This window comes from Phacochoerus africanus, chromosome 3 (assembly GCF_016906955.1).
Source record: "Phacochoerus africanus isolate WHEZ1 chromosome 3, ROS_Pafr_v1, whole genome shotgun sequence".
In the NCBI taxonomy this organism is placed as follows: Eukaryota; Metazoa; Chordata; class Mammalia; order Artiodactyla; family Suidae; genus Phacochoerus; species Phacochoerus africanus.
Genome location: NC_062546.1, coordinates 165,744,108 through 165,769,707, shown reverse-complemented (window position 1 = coordinate 165,769,707; position 25,600 = coordinate 165,744,108). Strand labels below are relative to the sequence as shown.

Here is a 25,600-nt window from a genome sequence, read left to right as displayed (position 1 = left end):
AAATCCAAATTATATTTGGATATGTTTGATATGTCTGGTTGTGTCCCCTATATATTCTTTTATTATTTAAAAGCCTATTCCTGGGCCATTTTCTGGGATCCAAAAATCATGTATGAAAAAAAATTAATCTTTAAAAGGTTATTTTCACACTGAGCTCTGTGTATGAAATATCATGGGGAAGGAAGTGTTTGACACATTAAAGACTTTATGCCTGTGTTACTTTAGTTTTTTGTGACATTTAAAAAAGAACTCATTTATTGTAGGTTAGTATAATTCCTATTGCAGGTTAATATAATTAGAATTATAATTAAAGAAGAAAAGGATAACGTCATGGGACCCAGGCAGCAACAGTAACTTTTGCTACTGAATTCAGCTCTAAATATGTCACTTGTTTATTACTTCTGATGATCATTCATGGAACCCCAAAATGAACCCTGAGAGATAAAACAGTATGTCTACGGAGTAGCGAAGCCAAGGAATGGATGGGACACCTTAATGACCAGCTTAAACATGTATATCTCCCAAAGGCTATTCTGTAGGCATCTGCAAGCTTGGTAGATCCAGAGCCCTATTCATTATATACAGTCACAGGGAATGCTAATCTTTGCTCCTCGGTTCTCCTTCAACCCTTTAAGAGGTATGCACACCTCTCTCACAGCACATCTTACACACTGCCTTTTATCTTATGTGCCAGTCTTCTGCTTCACTGCCGATTGTGTACGGCAGGAAAAGGAGTAGGCAGTCAACAAATGCCATTCAAATGAAGGAAGGAAGGAAGGCAAGAAGGAAGGAACAAGCTAACAAACAAGAGGGACAGTTGTCAAAGAGAGGTACACGGTCCACACCGTTGCTGTGATTGCTCAGTTTCCTTGGAAATTACCACGGAACAGAATTTTTCCATGTATGGTGTTTGTAGTACCCATATCAGAATCAGATTGGGGTGCTTGTTAAAATGCAGATGCCTGGAGTTCCTGCTGTGGCACAGTGGGTTAAGGATCCAGCATTGCGGCAGCTGTGATGTAGGTTGCAGCTGTGACTCGGATTGATCCCTTACCCAGGAACTTCCATATGCTGCAAGTGTGGCCAAAAAAAAAAAAAAAAGGAAAAAAGAAAGAAAAAAATTCAAATTCCTACCTCCTTACCCAAACCTACCAAATCAAAACCAAAAGCCCCCAGGATATTCACTGTAGGCAATGGAGTTGGGCAGTCATTGCCCTGGAGGATCAGTTAGCTAAAGGGGAAGGTGACCTACTGAAAGTGCAGATGTTGGTAAATCTGCTTTTATGGAGATTTTGTTTAAGGCCCCCAAGGTAAAAATCATGTGGTTCTCACTAAGGAAAGGGGATTAGTTCTCACCTAATTAACCAGATCTGAGGAAATTCTCTGAGCCACTATACTCTATACAGTATATAGTTATATAGATGAGAGTTAATTCTGTGTGGTGTAATTTTATATCCCTACTCCTTAATTCCTAGGTCCAAATACTTTGTTTCTTCCTTGGAGAAGCATACTTTATAGAAGCAATGCCAGTATTAATAACAGAATTAACTGGAATAGCCCCAAAGAGTACAGTTGAACAACATGGGTTTGAAATGCTCAGGTACACTTAAATTTGGATTTTTTTTCAGTAGTACGTACTAGAGTATTCAATGATCCATGGTTGGTTGAATCTGCAGATGTGAAACCACCTGCAGATAAGGAGGAACAAAATCATATATACAGATGGCTGCCTGTAAGTCGTACATGGATTTTTGACTGCAGAGAGGGGCAATGCCTTTGTTCAAGGGTCAGCTGTAATTTTAAAAAACACTAAATGAAATCATTTTGGAAAAGTGTTATGGATTGCTAAAATAAGGCAAGAGTAAAGATTTTCAAAAGTTTTCTTGATCACATTCCCACAATATTCACAAATAGATAGGTGTGAAAATTATATTAGAAGGATGTTAGGGCTTTTTTGGTGTGTGTGTTGCTTTTCTATTTAGAGAAAATGTACTGCCAACCAGATTAGTAAGAGAACAAAGCATATATGAGACATGAGTGAACAAGCTTTATGTAAATGCTACCACACAAAAATGAGATTTAGAAAAGGTATTTAGGTACATGAATTAAACATCTCCAATGTTTCTTTTGTAATTATATTCCAGCTAGAAAGTTACCTATCTAGAATATACACACCTATACTACAAACTCTATTGTAAATGGGAAACAGACACTTCAATCCTAGTAGGAAGGGAAGTAAGAATGGGGATGGGAGAGGGGGCAAGAGAGGCAATGGTCAAAGAGCAAAAGCAGGGAAACATGCCTCATGGAAGCTGACATGTTTCTAGGTTGAGAGGAAGAAGCTAAAGGTCATGGTGAGAGGGGGTGATGACGGAAGGGACTGAGTCAAGGGCACCACCATAATGGGGGATAGAACTGGGGGCAAGAAGGTAAGAACTAGGTATGGATACAGAAAGATGGCAGTAGGGAGATGGAGAAACCAGGAGATGGGGCCTGATGCCCTCCATGTTTTAGATGCCTTAGGATGGCACGGCACCCTGCCCCAAGTCAGAGGGTAGAAATTAGGGGATGTGAGGACTGTGGACAGATTCGAATAGTTCCTAAGAGAAATGGAAAAGGGAAGTGACCAAGTATAAATGAAACGATTGATAATTGGCTTTAAAGACCAATGACATTTCTTTGATCTGTTAGAACCTTTATTCACGTAAAGGAAGAAATAGGTTTATATCTACATTATACCTATGGAGAATTTAGAACTCTTCCTTTGGTGTACTATTTTATACTTAGCTATTTTTCCCATGGGGGAGGGCATTTAAAAAAAGCCCAATCACCTAATATAGATTTTTTAAAATTGTTATTTCCCCAATACAATTTTTTTTTCTGCTGTACAGCATGGTGGCCCAGTTACACACGGATGTATACATTCTCTTTTCTCATATTATCAGGCTCCATCATAAGTGAGTAGACGTAGTTCCCAGTGCTACACAGCAGGATCTCATTGCTAATATATGGCACAAATAAACCTTTCCACAGAAAAGAAAATCGTGAACTTGGAGAATAGACTTGTGGTTGCCAAGGGGGAAGGGGAGGGAGTGGGGTGGATTGGGAGCTTGGGGTTAATAGATGCAAACTATTGCCTTTGAAATGGATTAGTAATATAGATGTTAAATGAGGGTAAAGAAAAACAGCTCATACAATCTGGTAACAGTGTTCTGTCCTCAGATATCCATGAAAATTGATCTGAGCAGAGAAATGCTGTCACTGAGAAGGTATTCTTGGGTTAGACTAGAATGCACTGCAACCTCAATGAAGGTGTTAACCTACTTAAAGAAGAAAATTTTAGTCTGAGGGGCCAATTAAACAAAGAGTAGGGACAAGTCATTGCAGACATTCTTTAGTATGGCACCACCCAGGCTGGCCAGAGCTCTGCCAGCTCACATTGGTAGGATGGTGCAGTGGTGGAGGTTGTGATGGCCATAGCAAAATGATTTGAACTCTGTGGCCTTACTCTGGTTTATTTCTAGGGATTTTATGTTTTCAGTTAGAGTAGCTGCCACTCAATGGCAGGAGTACCAGTATCTGTCAGGGAGGGTGAATTACCAGAAACATAATCTCATCAGAGAAAAATTTCCACTTAGAATCACTAGAATATTAACCAACTTGGGTAACTTCTATATGACAGACGCAATGCTTGGTGGGGAATGAGACTTTCCCCATGAAAGTTTACAAGATTATTTCTTGCTGTGTGGCATCTGGACTTTTTTTGTTTTGTTTCTTTTTTTTCTTTTCTTTCTTTTCTTTTCTTTTCTTTTCTTTTCTTTTCTTTTCTTTTCTTTTCTTTTCTTTTCTTTCTTTTCTTTCTTTTCTTTCTTTCTTTCTTTCTTTCTTTCTTTCTTTCTTTCTTTCTTTCTTTCTTTCTTTCTTCTTTCTTTCTTCTTTAAATCAGAACAGACACATTTAGCTTCTGCTCTGGTCTGCTCATCCAATTCAGACTCATTTCTCATCCTATATGGGACATTCGAGTTCCATATCAACATTTTGCTCCAAGAGGCTAGCCTTTATTTCCTTAAATATCAAAAATTTAACCAAATGGAGTTGTCTACATTGCCTATGAATCAGTGAAGGGAAAGTCAGAGATATATGGTTTTTTCCAGCCCACATGAGCTGGTAGGTGACTTGAACACTTAACTGTATGTCTCTCTCTTGGTAAAGGGTCTGGAGAGGAAGCATCCATCCCTTGTTCTCCCTTATTTCTGACTTCTTGGACCAAGGGAGGATATTTGTGCAGTGCTGTATTTCAACCTTGAAGTGAAAGTGACTGCTAAACAAAAAGTTATTAGAGGCCCCTCTTGGAACAGGAGATACTGGCACTGGTTCTTTGTCACGGTTCTCCTCCAAGAAACACGTAAGGGGTTACGCCAAGCCTCAGGCATCTCTTGTGTGTGGAGCTCAGTCCTCCTACAGTAATTCTCCCATTCCTTTACCACCCACCACCTGCTCCCATTTCTATTTCTACTCCTCGGGGCTCCATCTTCCCAAGGTGGTTATGTCAGAATGTACTTGGATTGGCTTAACCGATGGCTTGGGTAGAAGACACCAGAAGCGAAAATGCTCTTACAGTGAGGTCACACCTTCACAAGTACAATTTTATTACTGTTGCTTTCTCTCATTTTGATCCTAACGCATGCTCCTTAAAACAAAATCTGATGCTGCTTCATCTTTCTTGAGGCCTCAGTAGGAAACTAACATAACTGTATTTTCAGAGTTTCCAATGTGCATAGCCATGGGTGTGGGTTTTTTTTTTTGTATTTTATTTTATTTTATTTAAAATGTTTATCAAAGTGTAGTTGATTTACACTGTTCCTTCAATTTCTGCTGTGCAGCAGTGACCCAGCCATACATATTTATACATTTTTTTCATACTATCTTCCATCATGTTCTAACCCAAGAGATTGGACATAGTTACCTGTGGTATACAGTAGGACCTTGTTGCTTATCCATTCCAAATGTAATAGTTTGCATCTACCAACTCCAGCCTCCCCATCCACCCCATTCCCTCCCTCCCCCCTTCCCCCTTGGCAACCACAAGTCTGATCTCCATGTTCGTGATCTATTTTTGTTTTATAGATAGGATCATTTGTGCCATATTTTAGATTCCACATGTAAGTGATATCATATGCTATTTGTCTTTCTCTTTCTGACTTATTTCACTTAGTATGAGAATCTCTGGTTGCACTCATGTTGCTGCAAATGACATTATTTTCCCTTTATGGCTGAGAAGTATTCCATATATATTTGCCACATCTTCTTTATCCGTTCACCTGTCAGTTAACATTTATTGTTTCTATATCTTAGCTATTGTGAATAGCTCTGCAGTGAACATAGCCATGCTTTTGAAAAAAGCATTTTCAAGAGCTGGATACCTTCTACTCCTATGCCTTTTCCTGCAGGCTCCATCTTTTTATGCCTTCCAAGTGACCAAAAGCTAATATAATACATTTATTTGTGAAAACATGAGAGTCACTATCTAACCAGCTCCGCTCATTAAAATATGTTCTAGGAAGTAAGACACTACTTTTGTTGTCTAACTTGGAGCAATGATGCCCTCTCAGAGATTCTGGGTCAAGTTAAGCCTGACGCTTCTAAATCACTGAGTGATTTTTAGGATGGTAGGTGTTGGTATTAGGAATTGTGTTCAGCTGCAAGTAACAAAAACCCAGCCACAGGGGTTTAAGTAAATAGAAATTTATTTTTTAATTGGGTAGTGAGAAGTCTGAAGGTCATTCAGGGCTTGAAGAATCGTCATAGATGCTTCTAGCTTCTTTCTCGGCCATCCTGAGCATGTGGCTCTCATCTAAGGAGAGGGGAGGGGGCAGAACAGAAGCATCACTGAGTCTATCCTTTTATCAATCAGAAAAATGATGGCTTTCCAAGAAGCCCCACACAATAGAATTTCTCCTACATCTCACTGGCTGCATGCCACACTTAGCTGCAGGGGATTCTGGGGAGGTGAGTAGTTTTAACTGGGGACATTGTTACCTTGGACAAAATTGGGGTTTAGTTAACAAGGAAGAAGTTCAGGGGACAGGCATTGAGCAGGATCTGCCCCGAGGAGCCATGCGACATCTTTCAAATCCAGTTTTAGGTGCTTGCCTGGGTATCGTAACCAGCATCGTGGTTATGTTTCTGAGATGAAATGGAGTGGTGTGCCTTGTGTTGTTTGACTTCCAAGAGGGGGGGACCTGCTGCGTGGGATGTGCCTTTCCATTCTTACAACAACGGTGGCTGCTTCTTGGCCGTTCACAATAGAGAATCCTTTGACTTACACTGTGCTGATTACAGATAGTGTGAAAGGACCTTTCCTCCCAGAGTTTTGGCTTCTCAGTGTGATGAAACCAGTGGCCCCAAGGATAACCACAGACAGAAATCCCTCGGGGCTGGGTTATCTGACCCCTCACCTGACCTACTTTCTATTTCTTTTATGCTCCTAAGAAGTGAGGTTTTTCTTCTCAGGACTATTCCCTTGGGCTGGTGACCTTTTCTCCATCTTTCCTGTTTAAGACTGTATCTCTTACTTCACTCTCCTTAATTCCAGCTCTCAGTCAAAGTGTACCCATAATCTCTCCTCTTGGGACATGGATTATGGGGAAGCAAATGAGGTACAGTACAGCAATGTCACTGTACACATGTTCATGTACCTATAAAACTCTTAATGGTCTTTTTTCATGTTTTTAGTTTCATTTCCTACTGCAGGGCCTTAGGACAGAGCTTCAAACTAGTGTGATGTAAGCAAGTTAAAGAATATGAATCCCTTCCACCTTCAGGGTGGTGGGGCAGAGCCTGGGGCAGCCAGAGCACCCCTGCTGTCATCTTAAGTTGTGTGTTTCTCTTCCATGTGCCCTGCAAATAGTACCATTGTTGTACTATTATATTAGAGGGCCTGGAGAATGTTTCAGGACTGTTCTTTGGATCTGTCCTTCCTATCCTTCTTCCCCTTTCCTTTTCTTGTATTGCCTCAAGATTTACTGCCTTAACAATGGTCCTAGAAAACATGCTAACTTCATAGGTGTCTCCCAAACACTGTCCATAGCAAACCTGTGCTGTTTCTTGATGCAGTTTCATAGCTTAATGGCCTTTTTTTTTCATCCTATCTTGATGCTGATGTATTTTACCAGCTTTGCTCTTCTGTTTTTTTTTTGTTGTTGTTGTTATTGTTTTACTTTTTAGGGCGGCATCCATGGCATATGGAAATTCCCAGGCCAGGGGTTGAATCAGAGCTACAGCTGCCAGCCTACTCCACAGCCACAGCAACATGGGATTCAAGCGTCATCTGTGACCTACACCATGACTCAGAGCAACACTGGATCCTTAACCCACTGAGTGAGGCCAGGGATAAAACCCATATCCTCATGGATACTTGTCAGGTTCCTTACCACTGAGCCACAGCGGGAACCCCTTCCCTTCCTTCTTATAAAGGATTTTATAGACAGGAGCTCACCCAACCTCTTTTTTTATATATCATCTCATTGCTGGTTGATGAACAGCTGCACCCTTTGTTCTTTGCGGTTTTGTCTTTTGGCAGCAATGACTAAGCTGGCCAAGCCTGGATGTGCCATTTTCTTTCCACCTTCCCACCCTCCTCCCCAGTTCTCCCATATCAATGCAAGTATAGAAATTCAGGCTAGTAATCTGCTGGAAAGGACTCATCAACAATCACGTTCATTAATATTTCGCCTTTACCTCCTTCTCTATTTATTTTAGAACTTGTATTAGTTCTTTGAACTAAGAAAAGACAAAGAGGTTATAATTAGGCTAAAAAGTGTTTCTTTGGTTTTTCCAGATGAGAATTCTCCAGCCAACTTCTGGGATTCTAAAAACAGGGGTGTGACTGGAACACAAAAAGGACAAATTGTGTGGAGAATTGAGCCTGGGCCCTATTTCATGGAGCGTAAGTAACTAAGTGTGAAGTATAGGTTTGTTATTGAACATTGCAGAAATAGGCAGAAATTGGTGGAGATGTTTCTGAATTTTCTTGTAAAGGTTTTTGGCCCTGATTTATAAATGTATGCCATGTAGCCCAAAACTGGAAAATATATTGTTTTGGAAGAGTGTTTGTGTGTACATATAACATAATCGTGATTAATGTATGGTGTATAAATTGTATATGGTGATTTTAATACTTTATGCATTTTATGTAGCTTTGTATCTACATTTGTAATTAATATTTATTATATTAATTTCAGGAAACAAAAGGAATAATTCAAGATTTCAGTTATGTTAAGAATTTTATTTGCCTTTTGAATACGTCACTGTTTCTTTTCCTAGAAGCAGAATAACTTTTGCATTTGGGTCTTGGTATAGATGAGATAGTCTGGGGCACGATGCCACAGAGGTCAGTTTACTAGGAATTAGAAACTGGCTGCAGATAGCGATTACCCTGTAGATCTGATGTTGTATTTATTTGTAAATACAAATGCATATATATAGTATTTTATATGTAGTTGATTTACTGCTTGGTCCATGTTAACTTCTATATTTATAGAATTTATTTTATTTTATTTTGTTTTGTTTTAATTTGTCTTTTGCCTATTTAGGGCTGCACTTGCAGCATATGGAGGATCCCAGGCTAGGGGTTGAATCAGAGCGGTAGCTGCCAGCCTACACCACAGCCAAAGCAACATAGGGTCTGAGCCTTGTCTGCAACCTACACCACAGCTCATGGCAACGCCAGATCCTTAACTCACTGAGCAAGGCCAAGGATTGAACCTGAGTCCTCATGGATACTAGTCAGGTTCATTACCCACTGAGCCATGAGGGGAACTCCTAGAATTTATTTTTCTTTAATGTAGAAAAAAATGAGCTCTTTAATATTTTTCTGAGCTGTTTAGCTCTGAGTGAGAATTAAGTTTTCTATATGCAAGGTATTTTATGTAAGACAGAGAATGTGTGGATACTGGTACTTAAGAATGGTAGTTATTAAACCATAAAATATAAAGTAAGATTTGATTGAATAGAAACCTGCTATGAGCATATCTTTTCTGAAGCTTGTAAAACTTCTATAACATAAAATTAATCATTTAGATTAATCATTTAAAAAGATTAACATCTATTATTTTGAATTGCCATTAAAGACACCAGCTAATTTCTTTGAGCATCTTTACTGGTAGGTTAGCATTTCATAACTTTCTCTAATTCCACTTCAGCCCCCTAAAGACTCTTTTTTTCATAGTTCAATTTTTGGCTAGATTCTCTCTTTAAGCCCTACATGGATTGTAGTTTCTATAGGAAAATGCTCATGATATAACGGTAAGCGAGGGGGGTGGAAAGCAGATACACAGAGCATAATTCTAGCTACTGTAGCATAAAGGAAAAAATCTGCAAGGAGATTTGCCAAAATGTGAACAAGGGTTGTTTCTGGGAGGTGAGATTATGGGTGATTTGTGTTTATTGCCTATTTCTACTTCTCTTTATTTCCCAACACTGGTCCAGATGCCATTACTAAGTAATGAGAAAAATAATAATAAAAGAATCCTGTAAAAATGGAATAGGAAATAGCTGGGCTTACTTTCAGTATGATTCTTCCTCTGAAAAAAATCTCAGGGCTTAAGAGGCTGAACTAGTTGAGACATATTGCCAACTGAGCTTCATGGAAAAAGGTAAAACAACCTTTCTGTTCACTCTAAAATGCTGAAGACTGCTAGCACTGGGTGCCTCTTGATGGAATGATGGAATGAGCAGATTCACATTATGGGGTTTCATGTGAGCACCTGCGAAGAAGACCACACACTGCTGTAATTTGAAATATTATGTGCAAAAAAAAAAAATTGGAGATTCATAATGTCCTTGCTGATTCAGATTTAGTAAGCATCTCTGTCTCGACAAATGTTTTTCTTTACATCTCATTCTTAGTATTTAATAGATATGGGCCTTACACTGAAGCTAGAGATCAGGAATGCTTTTGCTTTTCTCCTCTAATTTAGCATTTCCACCTTAATTCTTCACACGAAAAATTGGAACTATTGTGTATCATGATTATAAAAGTGGAAATATTCAGTAATGCATTTTTTTTTTGGTCTTTTTGCCTTTTCTAGGGCCACTCCCATGGCATATGGAGCTTCCCAGGATAGGGGTCGAATTGGAGCTGTAGCTGTTGGCCTATGCCAGAGCCACAGCAACATGGGATCCGAGCTGCGTCTGCAACCTACACACAGCTCACGGTAACGTCGGATCCTTAACCCACTGAGCAAGGCCAGGGATCGAACCCGCAACCTCATGGCTCCTAGTTGGATTCGTTAACCATTGCGCCACGACGGGAACTCCAGTAATGCATTTTTTAAGGACTAAGAAAAGCTGTATAAGTTAAAATGCAAGAGAGGGAATAGGAATTATAGGAAGGTTTGGCTTTAGAATAAGTTTATCTTCATTCATCAGAATGGGGCCTCCCCTAGTACACATCTCTGTCTTTTCAAAATCCATTCGGTGTAAAAACCTCAGGTGGTAGTTACATCATTGCTTAAAGGCATGGCACATCTTTTAGACATCAATTTTTTAATACTGTGTCTGGATAGAGCAGACCTAAGGGGACTTCCCAGCTTAATGAAGTTTTGTTTGAATCTCTGGAGCTGATGGTGTGGAACTTAAAAAAAAAAAAAAAAAATTGGGGGGAGGTGGTTAAATACCTTCTATATTTTCTTTTCTTTTCTTTCCTCTTCTTCCTTTTTAAAATTTATTTTATTTTATTTTATTTTGATTTTTAGGGCTGCATTTGCAGCATATGGAGGTTCCCAGGCTAGGGGTCAAATCGGAGCTGCAGCTGCTGACCCTCGCCACAGCCACAGCCATATGGGATCCAAGCTGTGTCTGTGACCTACACCACAACCCATGGCAACACCAGATCCTCGAGCCACTGAGGGAGGCCAGGGCTCGAACAAGCATCCTTATGGATACCAGTCAGAACCTCTATCCTCATGGATACTAGTTGGAATTGTTTCCACGGGGCCGCAACAGGAATTCCAGCTTCTGTATTTTCAGCCTCTGATCTTGAACTCTTATGACATTTAAAAACCATTGCCTTCATCTTCACAAAGAAAATTTTCTTTAGTTAATCAGAAGTCCAAACAAAGTAAAATTATCTGAAAATTGACCTGAGTTCATGGGCAGACCTGAATTTGAGCACTGTCTCATTTCTGAATGTAAAGATGGCTTTGGTTTAGTTAGATAAACCTTCAGAGGAAGCAAGTGGCCCAGACTTACATTATTACAAGGCCTACTGAAATGAATTTGAAGGGCAAAGACAGGTTTAATTTGGGGTTAATGACCTTCTTAGACATTGAAGAGGAGGATCAGCTTCATCTGCACTTACTTGTCATAGGACCGTCAGCATTCCTCAAATGAGCTTATGCTCACAGAAAATGAATGGTCATCTGTGCAGTGTATGTTCCTAAGTTTTTAAATGTAAGAGGTTTCAAAGGTTGTCTTAGCATGCTCTGATATCTGTTTTATTCTGATTGGTCTTTCAGAGGCTATGGTCATTGATTCATTCATTCATTCGCTCCTGCTTTTTGTTCTCTCTTCATTCCTTCTATTCATCGGCCCCTCTGTGTCCTCAGCCATCATGAAATATCAAGTACCAACTTTGGGGTGGGTACTATCAAAGAACTCATTAAATCCTGGATCAGTGAATGAGCTTAGAAATAGTCAACCTCATTGCTGTGTACGGAACTGCTTTGTGATCCTTAGGATAGTAACAGAACATTGCTATTTGTCTGGATTATATAGTACTTTCCCATAGCTTACCTGTCTCAGCCCTGGGAGGTGGGCAGAATTAGGAAACCATGCATTAGAAATGCACACGGCTTCTGTGAGAGCCTCATCTCTGAGTTAGTGGTCAGGTTAGCATGCTTTTAAAGATGTGGTGCCTTGCCAAAATAGAACCTTGGTGGGTGGCTTTTTGTTGTGCGGGGAGAAAGGGCTAGCTGGAGCCTCTCATTTGTCCAGTCAGAGCCCCTGCTCTAACTTTCTCCATTTCTAAGCCCCTTCCCATCAACATCAGAAAGCCCTTTTTGGACATGATACTATACATAGAAAACCCTAAGGACTCAACCCCAAAACTACTTGAACTGATTAATAAATTCAGCAAAGTAGCAGCATATAAGATTAACATTCAGAAGTCAGTTGCATTTCTGTATACCAGCAATGAAATATTAGAAAAGGAATACAAAAATACAATACCTTTTAAAATTGCACCTCACAAAATCAAATACCTCGGAATACACCTGACCAAGGAGGTAAAGGACCTATATGCCGAGAACTATAAAACTTTAATCAAAGAAATCAAAGAAGATGTAAAGAAATGGAAAGATATTCCATGCTCCTGCATTGGGAAAATCAATATTGGAAAAATGGCCATACTACCCAAAGCAATCTACAGATTCAATGCAATCCCTATCAAATTACCCATGACATGTTTCACAGAACTAGAACAAACAATCCAAACATTTATATGGAACCACAAAAGACCCAGAATCGCCAAAGCAATCCTGAGAAACAAAAACCAAGCAGGAGGCATAATTCTCCCAGACTTCAAGAAATACTACAAAGCCACAGTCATCAAAACAGTGTGGTACTGGTATCAAAACAGACAGACAGACCAATGGAACAGAAGAGAGAATCCGGAAATAAACCCTGACACCTATGGTCAATTCATCTTTGACAAGGGAGGCAAGAACATCAAATGGGAAAAAGAAAGCCTATTCAGCAAGCACTGCTGGGAAACCTGGACAGCTGCATGCAAAGCAATGAAACTAGAACACACCCTCACACCATGCACACAAATAAACTCAAAATGGCTGAAAGACTTAAATATACGACAGGACACCATCCAACTCCTAGAAGAAAACAGAGGCAAAACACTCTCGGACATCAACATCATGAATATTTTCTCAGGTCAGTCTCCCAAAGCAATAGAAATTAGAGCAAAAATAAACCCATGGGACCTCATCCAACTGAAAAGCTTTTGCACAGCAAAGGAAACCCAAAAGAAAACAAAAAGACAACTCTCAGAATGGGAGAAAACAGTTTCAAATGATGCAACTGACAAGGGCTTAATCTCTAGAATATATAAACAACTTATACAACCCAACAGCAAAAAAGCCAATCAATCAATGGAAAAATGGGCAAAAGACCTGAATGGACATTTCTCCAAAGAAGATATACAGATGGCCAACAAACACATGAAAAAATGCTCAACATCGCTCGTTATAAGAGAAATGCAAATCAAAACTACCATGAGATATCACCTCACACCAGTCAGAATGGCCATCATTAATAAGTCCACAAATAACAAGTGCTGGAGGGGCTGTGGAGAAAAGGGAACCCTCCTGCACTGTTGGTGGGAATGTCAACTGGTACAGCCACTATGGAGAACAGTTTGGAGATACCTTAGAAATCTATCCATAGAACTTCCATATGACCCCGCAATCCCACTCTTGGGCATCTATCCGGACAAAACTCTCCTTAAAAGAGACACGTGCACCCGCATGTTCATTGCAGCACTATTCACAATAGCCAGGACATGGAAACAACCCAAATGTCCATCGACAGAGGATTGGATTCGGAAGAGGTGGTATATATACACAATGGAATACTACTCAGCCATAAAAAAGAACGACATAATGCCATTTGCAGCAACATGGATGGAGAGAATCTCATCCTGAGTGAAATGAGCCAGAGAGACAAAGACAAATACCATATGATATCACTTATAACTGGAATCTAATATCCAGCACAAATGAACATCTCCTCAGAAAAGAAAATCATGGACTTGGAGAAAAGACTTGTGGCTGCCTGATGGGAGGGGGAGGAGTGGGAGGGATCGGGAGCTTGGGCTTATCAGACACAACTTAGAATAGATTTACAAGGAGATCCTGCTGAATAGCATTGAGAACTTTGTCTAGATACTCATGTTGCAACAGAAGAAAGGGTGGGGGGAAAAATGTAATTGTAATGTATACATGTAAGGATAACCTGACCCCCTTGCTGTAAAGTGGGAAAATAAAAAAAATAAAAAAAAAAGAAAGAAAGAAAGGCCTTTTTGCCCCTTAGACAGAGATTTCGTACTTTTCATTCTCTACCAGCATACTTTATGCTTTAGGTCCAATTACTTCTGTACTCCTATTAGGTTCTGCCACATTACACTGTCATCGTCTGTCTTTGATTTGCAGGATTTTTTTCTGATTTTTTAGCAGAGGAGGGCATGGCCCTTTCAGGCTATATTGGCTCATATGAAAGAGAAGACAACTTGTGGTGACATATAACAAATGAGCGTGTCACCGAAAATGTGGATAAATTTCTTTAAAAACGTAAGAATTAGAATGTGTTTATCCTTTCCCAACTTGTGGCCTCTGAATTAAAGAGCCTATCAGGAATCATAAGATTAAGAATATAATAAAAGCACAGAAGCAGTGGTTAATATCATGTTTTTGAGTAAATTGCAGTTAGCTTTATTTTTTAAAAAATTTTCAATTTTAGTGAGATAGAAATGATTACAAGAAGGAGATTTCCATTCCATCCATTTTTATAGTTCAAAACAGTCAACTTCCAAAAGAGGAAAATCCATATTTTCTGAATAGGAACAAGCTATTAATAACCCCCTAAGTGAATCTCGTAGCTATTAAAGGTGATGGACGTTGCTTCAAAGATACCAGCCTTGGAAACAAAACCATTTCTTGCAGCGATTGGCCTTTAGAACCATTTTTCAGAGAGAGCTTGAAATAGAATCTTATTCCAATGCCTAGAGTTAATGTAGGTGATTTGAAATTGCTTTGAAAGAATATTTTTTGAATAGATAACAGATGAAAAGAGCATAAAATTAAAAAGACACAAAAAAATGAAAGTAATATCTCCCCAGCTTCATGCCCCAGTCACTAATTTCTCCTCCCTAAAGGGAACCACTTTTACTAGTTTCATGTGATCTTTCTAGAAATATTTTATTCATATACAAACCCAGGAATATATTCTTCCTTTAAACAGATGTTAGAATAATTTCTTTAAAATGCAATGTCAGGACTTCCTGCTGTGGCACAGTGGGTTGAGAATCTGACTGCAGTGGCTCGGGTTGGTGCAGAGGTTTGGGTTCAATCCCTCGCCCAGCACGGTGGGCCAAAGGATCTGGCAGTGTAGGTGGCAGCTGTGGCTTGAATTCGATCCCTGGCCTGGGAAATTCCATATGTCTCGGATGTGGCCATAAAATGGAAAAAAAAAATTGCAGTGTCAGAACGACACAATTACAGAAGCTCCCTTACTTCAGGACAGATTTAAGTTTAAGTTCTTTTTTTTTTTTTTGGCCACACCCACAGCATATGGAGGTTCCCGGTCCAGGGGTCGAATCAGAGCTGTAACTGCCAGCCACAGCCACAGCCACAGCAACCAGATCCGAGCTGTGTCTGTCACCTACACCATAACTCATGGCAACGCCAGATCCTTAACCCACTGAGTGAGGCCAGGGATTGAATCTGCATCCTCATGGTTGCTGGTCAGATTCATTTCTGCTGAGACTTGCCAGGAACTCCAGGTTTAAGTTCTTTCTACCTTCCAAACCCCATCCCCCAATAAGTACAAAGTACCATCTTTGGGCAAGGATCACTGTCCCATCTGTGGTGGATGTGGAGCTGGCATGTTTTTACTCTGAGGGATGTCTTCATTTATATTTATGAAAGTTAGCAAGTTAAAATTTTTAAAATAGGAGGGCTTCGATGTCTTCCCATACTTAAATAGAGTCTGCTAAATCTTTATTTTCATAACTTTAGAAACAAAAGTGTCCAGGAGATGATTTAAAAGGGCCAAAATATATTTCCATGGTTCATGACTGGCTTCATCTATTCAGAAGGGACCTGAGAGAGAGAAAGTTGCCATTTCCTTCTTAGGTGAGAGGTGGCTTAGGCAACTGTAGGTCCTTATAGGTGAGTGTGGGCGGCCTCACCCACTGCTGGTTCTGCCTCTGCGGTAACATCCTTTTATAAGTAGATTTTTTGGGAGAAAATATTCTTGCTTTTTATAATCCAAAGGAATGGCCATATATCTATGCCTATATATGCATGCACAATATGCATATATAAATATATGTCTTTTTCCCCCTCCATTATTTTGAGGCAAGCAGGAGGAGATGTTTACTGCCACATCGGGCTGTGGAGAAATCATTCTCAGGTAGCACCTCCCTTCATCTGTATCCTCCATCCCTCCTGTCTGTGAGCATGGCTGGCCCTGTGGCCATGGGGCCACTCCCTTATCTGATGCTCTGTCATTGGGCTTGTGTTTGCTTTCACCTGTTCTTGTATCGTTTTCTCCGGAATAGCTTTCTGTTTTCCTCTTGCAGTTAGAGGTTAAAATTGTAGCTAGAATAGAAGCCTGAACACCAACTGCCCTTTTGCGCATTTTTTCCCAGTTACCTCTTCTCATAACTGAAATGTTCAGGGACATGAAGCAAAATGCTGCTCTTTCTTCTCTCTTCCTCAGCGGGGATGTTGCTTAGTTACACCATTTAAAAAAATCTTGAGGGACCTCCTAAAACACTAAATAATATGTAAAGATGGGCCCTCCCCCTCAGCATGAAACATTCCTACAATTTAGGGGACGGAAATCTTCACTGCCCTGCTGATTGAGCCGGCTGATTTACTCCAGGTGCCAACACCTAGTTTTGTCCCGTCCTGGGTTTTTTTCTCTGGCGACCCGCCTTTATATTTGTTTTTGTAACTGGTGATCTGTGTAAGTCCCCTTGGCTTTACACCGAATCTTAAGGCAATGTGACGTGTCAGCTCTGCGGGTTTTGGTGGTCATAGCCTCAAAATCTGCTGCGCACAATTCAGAATAAGTTTGCATTATTGTTTCAGAGATTATAATTTATCACAGGGGTTGGAGATGTTTGTTTTAGCAAAAAGTAAAAGAACAGTCAAAATGGGTCAGCTAGCAAAGCTGACTATCAACATCCTACAGGTAAAAATAAGCAGCCCCTTTGGTGTCTGTTTCCTAGTCTCTTACCTAACTGACAATTAGAACCTTAGAAAAGAGGAGGTGGCCTGCTGACTTGAGGGGGAGTTCAGGGAAGATGTAAGAATGCACTTCTCCTTATTGAAAACCCAGCTGCTCATTCAGGAGCCCCTGACTGGATCTACGAGTTACCGCTGCAGATAAATTCAGAGTGCTGTTCCCGGCATTTAGAATGTGATACTAATGAGCTCATGCCCTCACAATTCAGTCCTTGCGCATCACTGAGCTTGTTTTACTTTGATAGGCTCTGTGCATGTTGCTTAGCTTTGTTGCAGAAGACATGAAGCTGGCCTTGGAGGAAAGCAGATGAGAGGGTGGGTTTGCTCAGGTCTATACATTTATTACCGTTTGAGGAGTAGTGCTCAGTCAGGTCACTTATGCGGGCTTCCCAGGGCAGTGGAGTCATAATAAAGCTGGAATTCCTGCTGAGGTCCACTTGCAGGTCCTCAGGCCAGCAGGCTTGTTCCTGCTTCCTGGCTCTTGCCACTCCTCACACCTAACTCTCTAACCTCATTTTTCTCAGCTGAAGGTTTGAGCCCTGACCTATTTGTTCTGTGAGGCCTTTCTTTTATTTTGTTTTTGGTTCTGGTTTTGCTTTTTAGGGCCACACCTGTGGCATATGGAAGTTCCCAGGCTAGTGGTCAAATCAGAGGTGCAGCTGCTGGCCTACACCACAGCCACAGCAATGCCAGATCCAAGCTGTGTCTGCAACCTACACCGCAGCTCATGGCAACGCTGGAACCTTAACCCACTGAGCGAGGCCGGGGATCAAACCTGCATCCTCATGGATACCAGTCGGGTTCGTTACCGCTGAGCCACGAGGGGAACTCCGTTCTGTGAGGTCTTTCTGACTCATCTCTGCCCTCACTAATCTTCTCCACCATCTCCACACATCTGCCTGGCGCTGTGCCTTTTCATTCTTGTCTTCTGTATTTTGTCATCTTCACAACTACACTGTAAATCACCGGGTAGACCAGAAACCTTTCTCTGATTCCCTTGCACTGTCTTGCCTAGTGCTGGGCAGGTATTCCACAGGTATATGGTAAAAATCTTTTGCTTGTGATGCCAACTACATTGTGAATCACTGTACTGTGATTAAGGAACGTGATGGAAAGACTCAATATTTTACCTCATGATAGACATTTTTTTGAGAATTAGTATTTTTTCATTGATGGGAAACATTTTCATATGTAATATTCCTAAATATTCCTATATAAATTCCTAAAAGAACATTTTTCTTCCATCATTATCCCTTTCTCTTAAAATAAGCAAACTGAACACTCTGTAGGAGGCCATTTGGTACAGTTGGAAAAGTCGATGCAAGATTAACTTCCTTGGGAAATTAACATGGAGTGGCCTTACTTTAATAATCCAGGTGACTCGGTTGAGAGAGTAACTCCACTCTTGAAGGCTAGGGGGTCTCCTCCTGGGCCTGCCCATCAGCATCATTGCCTGTATTAAGTGACACCTTGGGAAGAAGGCATCTCACAGGGAAACTTCAGTGACTCAGATGTTCTGTGTATGGAGAAATTTCAATGACTTTGAGTTTTATCTTTGACCATATTGACTTCCTGGTAATTGTAGTTACTTTCCAAAAATAGTCATTGGCATTTGTATTGGTTTTTTAAATCAAGCTCAAATTATATAGTATATAGACATATACTATATGTCAGATGTATACATACACACCTGTGGGGATATAGATATATACTTACCAGTGGTTTCTAAATTTGACCCCTGTCTAGTGGCTGCATTCAAGTCATTTGGAAAATTAACATAATACAGATTCCCAGACCCTCTCACCGCAGAATCTATTGCAGCATTAGACTGCTCCTTTTCTCTTTCCATCAATAGCTATAGTCTATGTTGTAGAGATGAGGAATGAAGGCTTTGGAATTGGACAGAGGGGATCTGAGTCCTGACTCTGTCATTCCTATTGGTTTGACCTGTGGCAAACCTCAACACTTCATCTGGTAGTATGGGGGCAGGAGTTTCTGCTTCGTGGGGCAGGCGTGAGGGGCAGATGACAACCAGGGTGGAGACGTAGCCCTGCATCTGGTCCTTCAGGAGCACCTCAGTGAATGGCAGCCGGTCTTATTCTTATCTCTGCACTATTTATTTTGGCATATTGTGTTTGTGCATTATTTTTCTAGTCTATTTGGGGTGCTCTTAGAAATTTTCAGAGAAGTGTATAAAATCAAGCAGGAATTGGTATAACCTGTTGCCTCTGATTGGAAAAGAAGGAGTCACTCAAAGAGTTCTGAGCAGGGTTTTCTGAGAGGCAGTGCAGTGGAATGCCTCGGTGACTTGTTTCCGTGTTTAAATGATTGTTTTTCTCTGATCCATTTGCAGCGGAGATAAAAATCTGTTTCAAATACTACCACGGCATTAGTGGAGCCCTGCGAGCCACGACCCCCTGCATCACGGTGAAGAACCCTGCTGTGATGGTGAGTGCCCCTCGCGCTTCCTCAGCCCTAGTCCCAGGCTTTGCTTTCTATTTTTGCCTGTGCGGCTCTGGCAGGGTTACGGGAAACAATGAGAAAGGAAACCCAGAACAGCGTGGGGGCCGTTTGGGGGAAGGAAATAACTTACAGGATGGCTTACCTAAATCCGTGAGACAAATCTGTAGACAAATATGACTTGATTTATAATGATTCCGTATACCGTCAGCTCTTTGGGGAACCCACTCATGAGGCGAATTAGTGAGTGTCCATCGTGGGAGGTTTTTTGTTTTGTTTTTGTTTTTTAATTTTTTTATTTTCCCACTGTACAGCAAGGGGGTCAGATTATCCTTACATGTATACATTACAATTACATTTTTTTCCCCCACCCTTTCTTCTGTTGCAACATGAGTAGCTAGACAAAGTTCTCAATGCTATTCAGCAGGATCTCCTTGTAAATCTATTCTAAGTTGTGTCTGATAAGCCCAAGCTCCCGATCCCTCCCACTCCCTCCCCCTCCCATCAGGCAGCCACAAGTCTTTTCTCCACGTCCATGATTTTCTTTTCTGAGGAGATACGTTCATTTGTGCTGGATATTAGATTCCAGTTATAAGTGATATCACATGGTATTTGTCTTTGTCTCTCTGGCTCATTTCACTCAGGATGAGATTCTCTAGTTCCATCCATGTTGCTGCAAATGGCATTATGTCGTTCTTTTTTATGGCTGAGTAGTATTCCATTGTGTCTATATGCCACCTCTTCCGAATCCAATCCTCTGTCGATGGACATTTGGGTTGTTTCCATGTCCTGGCTATTGTGAATAGTGCTGCAATGAACATGCGGGTGCATGTGTCTCTTTTAAGTAGAGTTTTGTCCGGATAGATGCAACTTTGCCTAGGTGGCTAATTGGTAGGAAATGGTGGCGTTGCATCTTATGTGAATTTAATTTACACGAGCTCAGAGGATGAAAGAGAAAAATAACAATAGAGTAGTTTTCACCCCAAAGAGAGTGTGAGATGGGATTATGATGTGCCGTTCCCTCGGGAGATCTTAGTGCTTAATGCCAAGTTGAGCTCTGGTACCTGAAGAGACCTACCCCACATATTTTTGGTATCACACGGCCACTCAACAGAAGCCAACCTCTTCACCAGGTCCTCAATTAAAGAAAGCTATTAGGAGTTCCCATTGTGGCTCAGTGGGTTAAGAACCCAACATAGTGTCCATGATGGTGTGGGTTCAGTTCCTGGCCTTGCTCAGTGGGTTAAGGATCTGGCCTTTCTGCAAGCTGCTGCATAGGTCATAGATGTGGCTCAGATCCTGAGTTGCTGTGGCTGTGGGGGTAGGCCGGCACTGCAGCCCTGATTCAACCCCTAGCCTGGGAGCTTCCATATGCCACAGGTGCAGCCCTAAAAAAGAAAAAAAAAGAAAAAAAAAGAGATAAATATGTAATTTAGCTTTGGAAGAAACTGATTGGGTTGGATTTTTGAAGGAAAGTGTATCCATTTCCAATGTGGTACTTTCCGAAGAATTACTTTTCACATTTTTGTGATTTTTTTTTTCATTCCAACAACTAACTTTAGAATCTAACAGCTTCACAAAGATGCACTCCATTGTACATGGATCACTGGACTCAGAGGGTTTGGGAGATTATTAGAGTCTAAGATATATAAATCGTTTCAGGTTTTATATGTCATTAATAAAAATCTGGCTATGAAAATAGAAGAAAATTTTTTTTTTTCTTTTTAGGGCTGCACCTGTGGCATATGGAAGTTCCCAGGCTAGGGGTCGAATTGGAGCGGCAGCTGCTGGCCTACACCACAGCCATGTCAGCACTGGATCTGAGCAACATCTATTACCCACAGCTGTGGCAATGCCAGATCCTTGACCTCCTGCTCGAGGCCAAGGATCAAACCCACATCCTCATGGATACTTAACCCACTGAGCCACAACTGGAACTCCAGAAAAATTTTTTTGATGTTTACAGAAGTTTTATTTTATTTTTTAAAATTTATTTTACTGAAGTATAGTTGATTTACAATGTTGTGTTAATTTTTGCTATACAGTGAAGTGATGCAGTTATACATGTATACATTCTTTTGCATATTCTTTTCCATTATAATTTATTATAGGATATTGAATGTGGTTCCCTATGCTATACATAGGACCTTGTTGTTTATCCACTCTATATGTAATAATTTGCATATGTTATTCCCCAACTCCCAATCCATCTGTCCCTTACTGCCCCTCCCCTGGCAACCATAAGTCTGTTCTCTATATCCATGAGTCTGTTTCTGATTTGTAGATAGGTTCATTTGTGCCATATTTTAGATTCCACATATAAATGATATCATATGGTATTTGTCTTTCTGTTTCAGACTTATTTCACTTGGTATGATAATCTCTAGTTGCATCCATGTTGCTACAAATGGCATTATTTCATTCTTTTTTATGGCTGAGTAATATTTCATTGTATGTTTTTACCACACCTTCTTTATCCCTTCATCTGTCGATGGACATTTAGGTTGTTTCCATGTCCTGGCTATTGTGAATGGTGCTGCTATGGACATAGGGGTGCACAAATCTTTTAGAATTACAGTTTTGTCTGGACATATGCTTAGGAGTGGGATTGCAGGTTCACACAGCAACTCTATTTTTAGTTTTTCAAGGAACCTCCGTACTGTTTTCCATAATGGCTGAACCAGTTTACATTCCCACCAACAGTGTAGGAGGGTTCCTGTTTCTCCACACCCTCTCCAGAGTTTGCTATTTGTAGCCTTTTTAATGGTGGCCATTCTGACCACTGTGAGGTGGTACCTCATTGTAATTTTGATTTGCATTTCTCTAATAATTAGCTATGTTGAGAATCTTTTCATGTGCCTATTCACCACCTGTATGTCTTCTTTGAAGAAATGTGTCTTTAGGTCTTCTGCCCATTTTTCAATTGAGTTGTTTGGGTTTTTGTTTTTTGTTTTGTTATCAAGTTGTATGAAATGTTTGTATGTTTTGGAGGTTAAGCCCTTGTTGGTCACATCATTTGCAAATATTTTCTCCTAGTTTGTAGGTTGTCTTGTTTTATTTATGGTTTCCTTTGCTGTACAAAAGCTTGTAAGTTTGATTTGGTACCATTTGTTTATTTTTGCCTTTATTTCCATTGCCTTGGGAGACTGACCTAAGAAAACATTGGTATGATTTATGTCAGAGAATGTGTTGCCTGTGTTCTCTAGAAGAAAAATATTGGTTTTCATCAATATAGAATCTTCATAACATTGTGTGTACACATTTATAGAAGTTTGCATTTTTGAAAATAGGCAAGTGGACAGATTGACTCTCTGAAATTCAGAAAGTAATTTCTGCAGGTGGCATTTTGAAATTGTCCAACCTACCAATGCTATCTATATCAAGCAGTTTTTCCCTTTCATTTATTCTTTCAAACAAATATTCGTTGGTGCCTGCTAGGTGCCAGGCATTATATCCACCACTAGGAATAACCTGATAAGCAAAAACAGTCCTTGCTCTCACTGGTCTGATGGGGGAGAAAAACATCAATTAAATTAAACTGTATTTATTTGAGTGATAATTACCATGAGGGGCAGTAAAGCGGGACTATGAGAGCACATACTAACAGGATTCATCCTATCAGGAAGGTCTTGGAAGGCTTATCTGAAGAAGGCAAGTGTGCAGGACAGTTTGAAGGATGAGTAGGAGCTACTTTGGTGAAAAAGGGGAGGGAAAAGCATTTTAGGTAGAGGGAAGAGTATGTGCAGAATTTTCAGTATCTAGGTACTCTGCTCACATTTGAATTATATTGGAATTCCCATTATAGTGAACAAAGTATATTTTTTAAAAGCCACATTTATTGAATGAGACTTTGAAGGTCCACAAAGAGAATAACACTTGTTGACTACAAAATCTGCTGTGTCACATAGTAAGCTCTGGAACATACTCTAATATATATTCTAAAAAGATCTATTACAAAATTGGAAAAGTGGGGCTATTTATTGTAAAGCCTCTGAAAATTAACTGTGTGTGAAATTAGATAATAGCTTCCAAACATGGTTTTTCTAGATTCAGATTTTCTTAGACTTGAGCAGTTGCCATGATCAGATATCAATGAAGGCGGTGGGAACCTACAGCCTGGTGAGCATTGATCTCATTCCGTTGATTTTGCATTGAGATTATTCTGTCAAAGCCTGTGGATAGTTGAAAATAATTAATTTGCTTCAGCTAGGTTTTAGAGTGCCTTAAAAGCTTCAGAGATACAGCATTGGCAATCATAGTAGAGTATTTTGGTTTAAAGGCTGACTAATAGAACTTGTGGTCAGTAAATTTCTGACCAAGCTTGAGATAGTTTTGTCTGTATCCACTTTTGAGAGGCTGTGCCCATGGTCATTTCCTTGTGGGCTGAGTGCTATGTTTCTGTGACAGCATAATGGGCACCTACATATATGACGTGTATTTAGACAACATGGATATTCACAAAGCCAGTTTAGTATGATTATTCCACGACCAGATGCAAAGGATATTTGGGAAATGGAAACCACATTTTGATGCTTGATGACACTGGATTGGCTCTCAAAAAGTACATTTGATTTGCTACATTATGCTGTACCCTCTGACTCATCATCTCCAGGTTAAATAGAGCAGAGACAGCACCGAACGGGCCAGACAGCATCACTGTCACTGTCTCCCTCTGCTTTCACCACACACACCCTGGACAATAAAGTGGTTAGCAGTGAGGTAGACTACAACTGAGACAGACACGCAGCCATACCTGCCCTTCCTGGGCTGGACATCTCAAAAACTGTGGTCTCCCCTCAAATAGACCACACTGTCCAGGGAAATGTGTCCCCTCCAAAAACATGATATCTCTTCATGCCAAGTAAGGTCAGTGAGACTCCGAAAAGATTCCTAGTCTGTTGTCATTTAGCAGCTACTTAAAATGTTACAAGATATTGTGAAAACTAAAGGAAATGCCCTCGAATTCTCATTTTTAAATGTAACTCCTTGTTTGGCAAAAAGCTAATACTGTGAAATAGTTCTTTCAGAATTCTCAGATAAATAGTATCCTTCACCATGACTGCAGTAATATGCTCATGTGAAATAGTACACAGAGAATTCAGTTTCATTCTTCCAGAAAATAGAGTCAGGAAGGACCAAACCTGACCACCCAGTATAAAGACGTCGGTGATAACAAGCACATCTGCACTCAGTGTTTAGAGAGAGGTTTTTAAATAAACTGCCTTCATAGATTGAGTCCAGGAAAACTCAGAAGCAGCATTGCTGAAACAATATGTGGTAGTGAGGGTCGCCTTTATCTGTCCCCGAAGCAAGGGATTTCCTGTTCCAAGTGACACATATCACTGTGCATCCTGATGAATGACAATGACGTCAAAGTACAAATGACAGAGAAGACATAGCTTTTTTTTATATCCTTGATTCATTGGAAAAGGACATGTGAGAAAGGAGACCATATGATTAGGATGGTAGCTCATTTCCTTCCCTGTAGAGTTTCTCAGATACATCTTCCAGAACTGGATGGAACGAAATAAAGATGCCCAAGTGTCTTGCAAATGACATATCAGACAATCAGGAAGCAGTTAATGTCACACAAAATAGTTCTGATTAAGGCGCAGGAAGTAGAGAAGGAAGTAGAAATTTATTTTTCAAAATTTGAATGGAATTTATTTTGAAGTACCTCAACTTTACTTATAGTTGTGGAAGTTTTATCTCTTGGTGGTGTATGATTTTGTTTGCTCATTTGTTTTTTAGGGCCCCACCCATGACATATGGAAGTTCCCAGGCTAGGGGTCAAATCAGAGCTACAGCTGGCCTACACCACAGCCACAGCAGTGGGGATCTGAACTGCATCTGTGGCCTAGACCACAGCTTATGGCAACACTGGATCCTTAACCCACTGAGCAAGGCCAGGAATCGAACCCACATTCTCATGGTTCCTAGTCAGGTTCGTTAACCACTTTGTCATGAAGGAGACTCCTGCTATATAATTTTTAAAGGAGGTAGGGACTGCCACAAAGATAAGATGGAAGGGTTTAATCTCTGAACTTTAGAATTAAAATGTGGTTTCTAGTTTCTTAACTATTCAAAAAATATTCAAC

The 25,600-nt window shown here is 40.3% G+C and overlaps 1 protein-coding gene across 1 annotated transcript in view; it reads left to right on the top strand.

Moving 5' to 3' along the window:
- HECW2 (HECT, C2 and WW domain containing E3 ubiquitin protein ligase 2) overlaps nt 1–25,600 on the top strand; it is a 175,850-nt gene that overhangs the window by 8,791 nt on the left and 141,459 nt on the right. The window contains exons 2-3 of the mRNA XM_047773115.1: nt 7,841–7,948; nt 19,396–19,490. Coding sequence (XP_047629071.1) covers nt 7,942–7,948; nt 19,396–19,490 — 102 coding nt within the window. The 5' untranslated portion in view covers nt 7,841–7,941. The remainder of the gene's footprint in view (nt 1–7,840; nt 7,949–19,395; nt 19,491–25,600) is intronic.